General features: G+C 53.6%; 1 protein-coding gene across 2 annotated transcripts in view; it reads right to left on the bottom strand.

Annotated features, from left to right (window-relative positions):
* Positions 1–10,095, bottom strand: part of IFFO2 (intermediate filament family orphan 2) — a gene marked incomplete at both ends in the record, with an annotated part of 44,708 nt that extends 34,613 nt beyond the window's left edge. For both annotated transcript variants that reach the window (XM_082832303.1, XM_082832304.1), the window contains one exon: positions 9,440–10,095. In XM_082832303.1, coding sequence (XP_082688429.1) covers positions 9,440–10,095 — 656 coding nt within the window. The remainder of the gene's footprint in view (positions 1–9,439) is intronic.
* Positions 10,096–12,941: the final 2,846 nt, after the last annotated feature.

Here is a 12,941-nt window from a genome sequence, read left to right as displayed (position 1 = left end):
GTTTAGTTCCAAAGGTTTTTGTCCTTTGACTTGGGATCTAGGGGAGATGTGATATAAAGGCAAGGGGAGGACAAGACCTTTCATGGAACTTCAAGTAGCCCCAGGTTGCATGAGAAGTTGGAGAAGAAACAGCAGTGTGGGTGTGGCCCAGGGCTTCCGATCACTTAGTCACCATGGGCACAGCACTCAACAGTTTATAAGATGCTTCCACAGGCATCACTTCGTTTAATCTTCCAAACGGCCTCATGAGGCCAGATTTATTACGCCCATTACACAGAAGGGAAAACTGAGGCTCAGAGCAGGAAAGCTGCTTGCAATGCACATGCCCCTTCCCGGGTACCACACAGGATAAAAGGTTGGATCTGGAGCCTGACTTCCCGGGTTCGAATCTTGGCTCGCCACTTCCTGTCTCGGCCTGGCTTCCCTCAATGTCTCTATGGCTCAGTTTCAGCATCTCTAAAATGGGCTAATGATAGTATCCAACTCATAGAGTTGTTATGAGGTCATATAAATTAAATATTTGTAAACTGCTTTGAATGGAGCCTGGCAAAGGGTACATGGTATATAAATATTTTTAAAATTAATTACTATTTATTGTGCCTCTGGTATGCATATGCACTATTTGGGCAGGTACTTGTCACGTGACATTGTCCCATTTGTCTGTGTCCCCAGACACCGAGCTCCTGAGGGCAGGGGCTGTGTCTGCTTCACCCCGGTGCCCAGCATGGGGCCTGGCACACGGTGGGGGCCCAGCCACTGTCCAGAGAACAGAACCTTGGTTTCTCAGACACCCACACCCAGCAACCTCATCTTCCCCAACAAGAGGCACAGAATGACTGTAACAAGTTCCCTATACCCTGGCAAAGTTCACAGCACCAACCGAAAGCAAAAGTCAGACCTGAGCCCAGGGTGGAGGCCAGCTTCCCTCTGGCCACCAGAATGTCCACTGCTCTCTCCTGCTCGTCATCAGGCAGTGAGAGCCCCTGACCACTGCCCTGGGAGTGCTCAGGCGCTGGGAGTGACAAAAGGAGCATTGAAACTTAGAGTCTGAGACCCACATCCAGTCCTGGCTTTGCTGTGTGACTTGGGGCAAGTTAATTTTCCTCTCTGAGCCTCGGTTTCCATCGTGCAGGGTTTTCACAAGGTTTAAATCAGATCACATGGAAAGTGCCTGACAGGTAACGATTAGTGTTCCTAGCTCGCCATCCCTTCCCCCACCCTCACCCCCAGGTCTCCCAGCCTAGATTTGCCAACCCAGGAACTCCCCCTCCCCAGAGCTCAATCCTCAGAGATCAGGGGGGCTGGCCTGCCCTCTATGGCGGCCCAGGAGGCTCATCTGCCTGCGTTGCCAGTGATTCATTGGCTTCACCAGAAATACTCTAAAGTCACAGCAGGAAGTCTTCCCTGCATGGCGGCCACCTCCTGCTCCGCCACCCGCCCCGGCAATATTGTGACAGGTGCTGGGGAGACCCACACCTCAGCCTGCCTCTCGTCTGCTTCCTCCACCCTGTGCCAGCATCACCAGCCTCCAGGCCACATGAGATGAAGCCAGCCTGCGTCTCTGCCAGGCAGAGCACTGAACTTGGGGTCTGGAGACCCAGGCTGGACTCGCTGGGAGATCTGGGGCAGAGTTCTTCACCCTTCTGAAACTCTCATCTGTAAAATGAACAGAATCAATCCTACCTCTTGGAATTGCTCTAAAAATTAAATCTCACTTATTTAAAGATTCATCACAGAGCTTAGCACGTAGTAGGTACTCAATTAATGGTGGCTATGAACTCACTATGATTTATTTTATTATTTTTTTAATTAATTTATTTTATTTTATTATTTATTTTTGGCTGTGTTGGGTCTTTCTTTGTTGCTGTGCACAGGCTTTCCCTAGTTACGGTGCACAGGCTTGTTATCACGGTGGCTTCTCTTGTTGTGGAGCACGGGCTCTAGGCTCGCAGGGCTTCAGTAGTTTTGGCACGCAGGCTCAGTAGTTGTGGCGCACGGGCTTAGTTGCCCCGCGGCATGTGGGATCTTCCCGGACCAGGGCTCCAACCCGTGTCCCCTGCACTGGCAGGCGGATTCTCAACCACTGCGCCACCAGGGAAGCCCCTCAACTGATTCTTATAACAACACTGGGGAGCAGAACGCATGAGAAAACTTATCCCCACTTTACAGAGCAACACATCGAGGTGCAAGAGATTAAATGGCATGCACAGAGTGCAGATCACTCCAATGGAGTTATAGAGACGGCACTGTTCCCAGGGCGCTGGGCGAGCCCATCTTCCCAGTGTCCTCACGCCCAGGTGGGCAACACCCCAGGCAAGCCAGGACCACGACCTGGACTCCACAGGGCTCTAACTGGCCCCTGCTACACCCCAGGGGGCTCAGCCAGGCCACAGGCCCTCAAGGGAACCTGAGGCATTTGCCAGATTTAGTATTGGGTGACAACTACTCTTGTACCAAGAACTAGAGCAAGAAACTACATCCTGCCCAGGAAGCCAAGCATGGGTGCCCACTGCGGTTGGGAGGGCACTGCCCTGGCAGGCAGGCGGCAGCATAATATTCACCAGCCTCCCACCTGGCCTGGAATCTTCTAAGCACCAGTCCTGCCAAGAGGCTTCACAACCCCAGATGCTGCCAGCAAGGTCGTGGACTACCCTCTCCCCAGGTTCAAGCCCCGTTCTTGACTTCCGCCCAACTCACAAAGCCAGCACGGCTCACCGCTTCTGCCCTGTGAAATCTGGCTGTGTAACTCTCGGAACTTCACCACCTACAACGTACTGTAGCTCTGTGAGCCCATTTACTGCTCTCACAATGTTGGGACACAGATCTCAGCATCCCCCTTTTCCAGATGAGGAAACTGAGGCTCAGAGAGGCAAAGTGATAGCCCAAGCTCGTTCAGCTTTTAACTCCTGCACTGGCAGCCCAGCATGTGGCACCAGGAGACAGGTATTCATTCAAACTTGTTGAACTGATGTGTCAGGACTGGAGCGCGTGTCTCCTGACTCCAGGTCCAGACCCTGCCCTCCACAAGCTGTGAGTCCGCCGGATGTAGAGTCTATGCGTGTCAGTTATTGTGTCAACCCAGCCTCACTGGGGCCTACCAGCACGCAGCAGCCGGGCACAGAGCGCCCCTCACTGCACAAATACTTGCTCAGCATGGACTCTGCCCAGGCCCTGGATGGGTTCTCTGTGTACACGGCGAAGAAGACAGACCCGGAGCCGGCCCCCACAGAGCTTACAGTCAGTGGAGGGGGCAGATACATCCCAGGCAATTACAATTCAGGGTGTACGGTCCTGTGATGGGGAGGCAGTGGGTGCTCAGGAATGCCCGATGCAAGAAAGTCAGGGGAGAGCAACATATCCTGACCCTGAGGTTACAATAGGACTGCCTCCTTCCCTGCCGTGGGCCTCCTGCCATCTAGGACCTGGGAAATAAACGGAGCACCAACCCGGTTGAATCTCATCAACGTGATCGAAAGCCAGGACTCCACATGCAAAGTCCGCAGCCTCCGGTATCACTGACACATGGCATGGTTCAAATCAACTCCGTTGGAGGTCCATGCATCTCCTAGCAGCAAAGGATGTGTGCAAGTTCTGGGTCTACCCTTCTATGTCTTTCAAATACCGACACGTGTGGGGATGCAGCCACGGGCCTGGAGAGAGAGCCTGAGAGCGCGCTTGTGCGTGCGTGCGTGCGTGTGTGCGTGTGCGTGTGCGTCTGTGTGTGTGTGTATGTAAGCTGGTGGGGCCCAGGGGCCTGTATCCGGTGGCCAAGGCAAAAGCCCCGCCTCAAATTCCTGGGAGAAGGAATCTTCAGTGTCAGCTGTATCCCTGCTTCCTGCTTCCTGTTTCCTTTTCTTTTCTGGGACCTCATTCCCCTCCTTCTAGCATGAGGCTCTGAAAAGCCCTCCCAAATTTGTTCCCAAAGAGTCTGCCAGCCTAACCCAAGAGACTTGGAATACTGAGGAGCTAAATGAAGGCGGGGTTGGGGTTGGGGGCGGGGGGGGGGCGTGTTTCTTTTAAAGGAGGTTGGGAGAAAGGGCAGAGGGTGGCCAGAGATTCCCGGAGGCACAAATCAACCACTAAGAGTAGGAAGAACAGCCTCCTTAGATGCTGGACAAAGAAGTAGCCCTTTCTCCCTCTGCCCCCGGCACCATCTCTGGTGCCTTCCACAGGACAGAGAGTGACGACGGGTCCTGAAATGGATGTGTCAGTCCAGCGCTGTGCTGAGAAATCCTTGTAAATGAAGGGAACAGATATTGCAGGGGCGGGGGGAGGGCTCTGGGATGGGGGACGTCCTGGGAGCTTCATGTGCCTTAACACATGAGCTTATTTACTCCTTTCCGATCCCTAGGGGAGTTATTCTCCCTCTTTTACAGAAAGCAGTGTCTCAGGCAGCTCAGAGAGGCCAAGCAATTGCCCACAGTCCCACAGAGAGTGGCAGAACCGGGATTCAATCCATTTTTCCACCATCCCAGGCTGCCTCCCAGGAAAATCAGAGATAAAGAATCCGTATCAGCAGCTTCGGAAACAATGGAAGTGGCAGGGAACGGAGCCCTCTGACCAGCTTTCCGGGGCAGTCTTGTGGCGTTGGGGCACTTAGGGGCCAGCACCCACCTGCTCAAGGGCCTCCCAGCACATGACGGGAAAAGGCAAGGGACGCTCCAGCTGGCTCACCCACCAGCCCTTTTTGGAGCCCTCCATTCGGGCCCAGCCGCTTCCGGCTCATGGTCAGAAATAGCTCTGACAAAAGTCCCGCCTATCCCTGAAAGTGGCTTTTTAAAAAATGCTTAAAGGCAGACACATAAAAATGTGGAGAGAATTCTGCCAAGCCCCAGTGGAAGGCAAATGATGCGGGCATCCCCTCAGGGCGGGGAAGAAAGCTCTCAATGGCAGACAGAAGTTCTGCCTGGCTCGGCTTTGTGGGTCAGCTCCCTCTGGGCCTCAGTTTCCCCAACTCTAAAATGAAAGTATTTAGCTGGATCAGCGATTTCTTGCTTTCTTTTCTTCTAAACTGTAAAACCCTGGTTTCCAATCAAATCTCCCTCAGAATATTAATCTGAGAATCATGAAAGTGGAGCTGCTGTGTTTGATGTTGGCCGAATCCTAGGTGGTCAGCCCCCCGGACTGTCCCCAGAATCACCCTCTTCTAGACTCCAGGGCTCCAAAGAGTCCACTTGCAAACCACTAGGCTAAATGATCACTGTGGTCATCCTGGCTCTCAAACAAATCTCTAGGGAAAACAAACCAAGACTTTCAGGCTGACTGGAGTCAGGGGCACAGACACTCAGCAACTTGCAAGGGGAGGCAACAAAACCAGCTGGTTCCAAACCACACGGGGCCTGAGGCAGGAGAGGGGGAGGCCCGGAACAGAGAAAGGCCACACTGTCATCTCAGGAGGCAGAAAGAGCAGCCCTGAACTGGGCCCCTCCAAATCACAGACCGAAATGTAGAGCGAGCTGGCAGGGATCACCTAAAGGAAACCTGTTGTGTATAGGTAGGGGACCTAAGGCTCAGAGAGGGCAGGAATTGGCCTGAAGTCACACAGCGCCTAATGGTAGAGCCAGACCTGGAGTCTGGGTCTCTAGGATGCCCATTTAGAAAACTCTCTGCCTGTCTAAAGTTTATCTAGTTTCAGCAGGAATCTCCCAGGGAAAGGCCCCCCCAGCTTGCAAACTCAGAGCAGGGTATTTTGGTAGCACTGCATGGTGACAGGGTAGAGATGTTTGTTTTGGTTTTCAAATCAATGCTTGACAACCTTGTCGGCTACAGTTTCAGTGACCACATTTCCCTCATGGTAAAGAGCTCAGAGCTGATTGGACCAAAAGGAAACCGAAGCAGGAGTGATCGGGGCCAGGGCCCAGTCACCCCCAGGCCAGGGGCTCTGGTTTGGGTTGGTATTTCCAAAGCACGGATCCTGTAGCACTGACAGCACACAAGATGATGTGACGTAGCACACAGGTGACTTGTTAAATTTACATTTTATTGACTATGTATGTGAATGGATATACAAAATGTAGTCTACCCATACAGTGGAATATCATTCAGCATTATAAAGGAATGTACTGCTGATATAAGCTACAGCATGGATGGACTGCACAAGCATCATCTAAGTGAAAGAAGCCAGACACAAAAGACTACATACTGTATGACTCCATTTATATGAAATGCCCAGGAAAGGCAAATCTATAGAAATAGGAAGCATATCAGTGGTGCCTGGTCTGGGGTGGGAACAGGGATTCACTGCAAAAGGGCAGAAGTGTTGCAAGGGTTCTAGAACTGGATTGTGCTGATAGTTGCACAACTCAGTGGACTGGCTAAAAATCATTGAATTGTACATGTAAAATGGGAGAATTTTACGATATGTAAATTATACCCCATAAGGCTATATAAAATATTTTACGTAAGAAATAATATGGATGGTGGTGCATGAATATGGCCACAGTTCATGGAGGTGGAACCCCAAAAGTCCCCAGCTTGGAGAACACTGAGCTACACAACCCAGGTTGCCCTTTGGAGACGCAGAATGAACATCTCCAAGGCTGCGAGTTCCTCCAGGTGGACCAGAGGAAACCCTGGAACCTTTCCTTTCCCGGCACAGGCTCCTTCTGTTGGCCACTGCTTGGGGCTCCATGCTAGACATCCTGGAACGATCTGAAGCCTTCAGTGGCCAAGAGCCCAGGTAAACACCTTGGTCTCATTCTCTTATGAACAGGAGATCAGAAGTGCGCAGGGAGTTCAAACCCAGATTTACATATTGTCAAGGCTGGGAAGACCCTTTGAGATCATCTAACCCAGTGGTTCTTAAGCTTTTCAAAAAGATGATCATATGCCTGCCCTCTTCCCAAAAGAGAATTCTTATGATAAACCCAAATACAGAAACAAGTAAAAACAGAATGTTACTTGTATAAATTTATATTGTGGGCTCAATGATATAACAGTTACCTATTCTAAATTCAATCCATGAGGTTGATGAGGCTATTTTGATCCATTAACATTTAGAACTGGGATTATGGATGACAGGTCCACCTTCGCTTTAATTCTATCTCTGGTTTTGGCTACAGAGTATTAAGAAAATCCTGACTCACACAGATTAGTAGCTACAAACGGGACCAGCTTTAAGCAGTTTGCTTTGTAATCTCAGAGTACTCTTCTGACAAAGAGAAGGCGGGGAAGGCTCTAACTTGAGGCCAAGTACTAACAAATCAATGTTAAGTAGACTTCCATGAGTTAACAGTAAGAACTTAAAAGTGACTGAGCACACGTTTATGACCATTTTAACATTTTTAAAATATTAACTTTTATTTACTATTCAAGGAACTGCCTAAGGTATCTCTGAGGCAGCCGGGGGCTTCAGGGACAGTTCTAGACCACCCTCCTCTCGCTTTGACAGATAGGGAAACTGAGGCTCAAAGACGGGAGTAAACTTGCTTTGAAAAAATCCAACTTGAGCCCTGAATCAACTTCAGAAAAGATGCGTCTCCCCAGTTCACAAAAAAAAAGAAAAAAAATGGGGAAAGAGAAGGTACACACTCACCCCAGAAGGGCGGGAAGAGAGACACCCACACTCCACCTGTCTCAGCAGCGCCCATGTCACTCCAGGCCAGTGCCAGAAGCTGACATCACACCCCACACCCTGGGTGCAACTTGAACAGGGCATTGCTCAATGCCGACCCATCTCCCTCTAAGACTGGGCACAGTTTTTTCATCTCCTTAGTAGCCAGATCCCCAAAGCACACACACAATAAAACAAACACAGCGCAAGCCTGGGGCATGACGACACAATCAACAGTGGCAGACAGAAGGGCCCATCCCTCCAAGTTTCACCATCAAGGCCAAGCGCCTGTTTCTCTGCCCCACCCCGAGGAAGCTGCCCACCAGGGGCAGAGAGGTGGCCTCCGCATGGCGAGGCGCCAGGCCATTCTCAAGTCCTCAGGAGAAACAACCAGCCCAGCAGAGTAGCTTGCTCCCCGCAGGGTCCAAGACCTGGGCCCTGCATGAGAGACCTGAGACTCCAGGCAACTGCTCCCTGACAGCTTGACAGAGCCGATCATCTTTAATAATGTCAAGTTGATTACTGTATACCTTCCAAAAAGCACCACCAGCCTACTCACCCCTTGGGCAACTGTGGATGGATTTTATTATTCCCATTTCTCTGATAAGTAAACAGGCTTCCGAGTGGTTCCGTGACCACGTGGTTCAGCCAGTGGTTCTCACAGGCAGCTAATGGAGCTGGAACTTGAATCCCGCCCAGTGGCCAGCCTGCCAGTAGAGGAAAAGGAAGGAGACCCATGCCCAGCTCTCTGTGCTCATGTGAGCACTAGGACTCGAGGAATGGAGGAAAGAAGCTTCTCAGTGCATCCTCCAAGCCCTGAAGTTCAGAGCCACAGCTCCCAAGGCAGAGCTGCCCATGCCTGGGACGGCAGAGGGCCCTGCCCCTATCCAGGCCTGAGATGCTACAGACAGACCCCTCTACTCTTATCAGAAGGCCGATTTGACAATACTGTCAGCCAGGCTGCAGGCAGGAAGCAATGTCAGTTTCCCAGCTAGGGAATCTGGGCTGGGCAGGAAGGTGCCAGCCAGTTCAGCAGGCAGTCTGTGCCATAGTCCAGCAGAGACAGTGGTCTGGGTCCATTCGGTGCCCAGTCTTCCAGCCTAAGGTTATCTCCTGCTGTGGGCCTTTAGGGCTGAGTTTGTTGGGGCCCAAAAAACCATGAGAATTGGGGGTGGGGAGAAGAGAGGTGAAGGTAGCTGTTTCTAAAAGCTCGTGGCCAGTCTGATGTAGGTCTGGTTATCCAGCCCAGCCAGCTGGACCTTACAGAGCTGGAGCAAGACAGCAGACCCTGGCCTCAGTGGACAGATCCAACCATTCTTAAACACATGACTTTTTAATTCAAGGAACAAGAAGTCAGTGGATTACTTAAGAGTTATTTCTTTTCATCCATTGACAGAGGAGAGCCCACCTCCTACATCCTTGGGAAAATACCTAAGCTGGAAGACAGACTAGCCAGGTAGTAGTTCACATCCTGGCTTCACCACCTATTAGCCAAGCCATCTTAGGCAAGTCACTTGCATCTCTGTGCCTCGGTTCTCTCATCTACAAAATGAGGATAAGAATGCCCCACACTTTGCGTTGCCATGAGGATTAGATGAGATCACGGAAAACACCAATGGTCACTATGTCACCTAGAAAACAATGTGCCTGGTCCAGTGACGGAGCGGAGGTGTCCCCCACCATAGTTAGCACCCGCTCCCATTCTTGGAACTAGATAACTGAGTTTTCCAAGCGTGTGTAGGGCGTTCTGCAAATACAGCTTCCAGCCCACCTGCCAGGACCAGCTGCCGCCCCCGGCCCCTCCCGAACGCACACATTCCTTGGCCGCGGAGACAGGGAAGACCCCCCCGGCCGGGAGTGCGGGGGCAGGAGCGGGGCCCCACTCACCTCCGCTTGTACTCGTCGCGCTCGCGCTTCACCTTGGCCAGCACGTTGTAGAGCGCGCGGATCTCGGGCGTGATGGTGTCGATCTGCACGCCCACGCCGTCGGGGTGCACCCACGACACGCCAGGGCCCTGCACGGTCTCCACGCCGCCGCCGCCCGTGCGCCGCACCTGCGTGTAGCTCCAGATGGTCCCGGGCAGGCGGCCGTAGTGCTGCGGCTGCGAGCCGCCGCCGGGGGGCAGGCCGCCCAGAGCCGCGGCGTTGGCGTTGGCTCCGGCCGCCGCGCCGCTGCCGTGCCCGCCGCCGGGCGCGGGTGGCTGCAGCAGCTCGGGCCCGGTCTGCACGGCCTGCTCGCGGGAGAAGGTCTTGTAGCGCAGCCTCCGCTCGCGCTCGCTCTGCTGCTGCTCCAGCTGCTTCTCCAGCAGCCGGTTGCGCCGCTCCAGCTCGTGCACTTTGGCCAGGAAGCAGCGGAAGCGCACGTTGAGCCCCTTCAGTAGGTGGATGTTGGAGCCCAGGTCGTCCCGCAGCGCCGCCGTCACCGGCGATGGCCCTGGCCCGGCCCCGCCGCCGCCACCCGCGCCAGGGCAGGTCCCCCCGGAGCCGCTCGGCGGGCAGCCGGAGGCCAAGGCCATCTCCCCGAATATCAGCGAGTTCACCATGCGCCGGCTACGCGGCTCAGGGACCCGAGCCCGCGGCTCCAAGTGCGGCTCCAGCTCCGGGCAGGGATCCCGGCGCGGCCGGGCCAGGGAGGGCGCAGGATCCAGCGCGACCTGCCGGTCGGTTCCAGATGCGCGCCAGATGCGGCCTCCGCAGAGACAGCGAGCCGGACCGCCCCCGGATGTGGGCGCCGAGGCGAGGGACTGGACTTCGGTCGTGGTGGAGGCCGCGGCGGCTTGCGCGAGGTATCGAGGATCGCTGGTACCGGCGCCGGGGCTGTCAGAGACGCTGTGGAGGCTCCGCGGTATTAGCGCGCAGAAGACTCTCAGCCTGCACTGCCCCTCTGCGGCGGGCCCCGCCCACTGCAGACACAGGCCCCGCTCCCAAGCTCGCCCCGCCCACCCCGCCCTCCTCTGCGGCGCTCCCAAAGCTGGAGGCAGGGTCCCCGAGGCCCGCAGCGCCGGGCCCCGCCTACGGCCCCGTGGCTCCTCCCATTCCCGGGCTCCACCGTTTTCTCGGCTCGGTGGACTTGCTGTCTGCAGCTTTGGCTCCGCCCAGCTCCGGGCTGGACCACTCCCTCCCCTGCGCCGGGTCCAGCCCTCCAGCCGGGCTCGGATTCTTTGCCCGGGGACACAGACCGCAGAGCTGCACCAGGCACGCGGTTAGGTGGAACCGCCGCAGAGCCAGCCCGGCCTCTTAAAGGGACAAGCAGCCACGGCAGCGCTCGTTTCCCCCTTTAGGAAGTCCCCTCCCCCACGTCCTCTGTCAAGGAGACCCCGCTTCTCTTCCACCCCACCCCAACTCCCCGGCCCCAGATTACCACGAGGTGAGGGAGACCTCGGCCTGGAAGAGCCGGGGGACCAGAGCCTCCGAAGGTGTATCCGCACCCCACCCCCACTCCAGCCTGGGGCGGCCTAGTTCGACCTTCCCAAGATAAGGCAGCGTTTCCAGCGGCAGGTCCCCCACGCGGTGGACCCGGGAGCGCTCCTCTACCGCTTGCCCCCGCCTCTAACTGCGGGGCCTCGTCGTCCCGAGACTGGCCTGGGCAATGCCGAGCCCGCTGGTCCTCGGGTCCAAAGATGCGCCGCACGGATGGTGGGGACAGGAGTGGGGAGACTGAGCGAAGACCCTCCCGGAATGTGACACCCGCAAGCTCAGCCTGGGCTGCTGCCGCGCCCCCGCCCTGAATGACCACCTCCCCACCACCGCACACTCATATGCTGAGATGCAGCTGACCCCAGAGCGGGCCATCGAACTGCTTGGGGGGCAGCTTGAGGGCAGAACAGGTATAGAGGGCGGAGCCCACCAGAGGACGCATTCATTCATTCATTCACTCATTCATTCAAATCTGTTTTCATATTTACCACCGTAGAGACGAAGTTCTCCAGTCTCCTGGTGTCTCTTAAACCAGTTTGCAAACATCTATGGTAATTTTTTGAACGCTAATAGTAGTTCCCATTATTGAGTGCTGAGTATATGTCAGGTGCCATAGTTGTTATCCCGATTTTACAGAGGTCGCTGAGACCAGAGGAACAGCGATCCATCCCCAAACACATGCTCTAACCCGCCTACCGACGCTGCTGGCCTCTTGTCCATTTCCCCGTTGGATCCTCACCACAAACCTCAGAGGGCCATCATCAAAAAATCTAGAAACAATAAATGCTGGAGAGGGTGTGGAGAAAAGGGAACCCTCTTGCACAGTTGGTGGGAATGTAAATTGGTACAGCCACTATGGAGAACAGTATGGAGGTTCCTTAAAAAACTAAAAATAGAGCTACCATATGACCCAGCAATCCCACTACTGGGCACATACCCTGAGAAAACCATAATTCAAAAAGAGTCATGTACCAAAATGTTTATTGCAGCTCTGTTTACAATAGCCAGGACACGGAAGCAACCTAAGTGTCCATCATCAGATGAATGGATAAAGAAGATGTGGCACATATATACAATGGAATATTACTCAGCCATAAAAAGAAACGAAATTGAGCTATTTGTAGTGAGGTAGATGGACCTAGAGTCAGTCATACAGCGTGAAGTAAGTCAGAAAGAGAAAAACAAATACCGTATGCTAACACATATATATGGAATCTAAGAAAAAAAAAGTCATGAAGAACCTAGGGGTAAGACGGGAATAAAGACACAGACCTACTAGAGCATGGACTTGAGGATGTGGGGAGGAGGAAGGGTAAACTGTGACAAAATGAGAGAGTGGCATGGACATACATACACTACCAAATGTAAAATAGATAGCTAGTGGGAAGCAGCCGCATAGCACAGGGAGATCAGCTCAGTGGTTTGTGACCACCTAGAGGGGTGGGATAGGGAGGGTGGGAGGGAGGGAGACACAAGAGGGAGGAGATATGGAGGCATATGTATATGTATAGCTGATTCACTTTGTTATACAGCAGAAACTAACACACCATTGTAAAGCAATTATACTCCAATAAAGATGTCTAAAAAAAAAAAACCTCAGAGGGGAGGTAACCCGTACCTTTGAACGCCTGCGGCTTGCACCGTGTGCACATAACCAGATATGTGGCATGTTCCACATTCTTCAGGCTGCATTTTTTGAATTGCAATTTAATTTTTGTCTTGTTATTAATTTTTGTGTTTGTTCCATTTCTTTGTGTGTAAGCTTGCGGGCAGGTACCCTGTCTCACAGGGACAATGGCTTGGTGTTCTCAGTGACAGAAGAGACACAAAGGAGACACAGGCATACTCTGGGGTGAGGTCGTGGCTGTGATGTTAGTCGGCTGTTTAGTCACAGGAGCAAACCCTCCCCAGTTTCCTTCCCTCAACCCCCAGTTCCTTGCTCCCTTCTGAAAATAGGCTCACCTTTCCAACA

The sequence above is a fragment of the Leucopleurus acutus genome (genome assembly GCF_964270905.1).
Source record: "Leucopleurus acutus genome assembly, chromosome: 2".
NCBI classification, from domain to species: Eukaryota; Metazoa; Chordata; class Mammalia; order Artiodactyla; family Delphinidae; genus Leucopleurus; species Leucopleurus acutus.
Note: the sequence above shows the minus strand (reverse complement) of the source record. Positions and strands in the feature narration are given on the sequence as shown.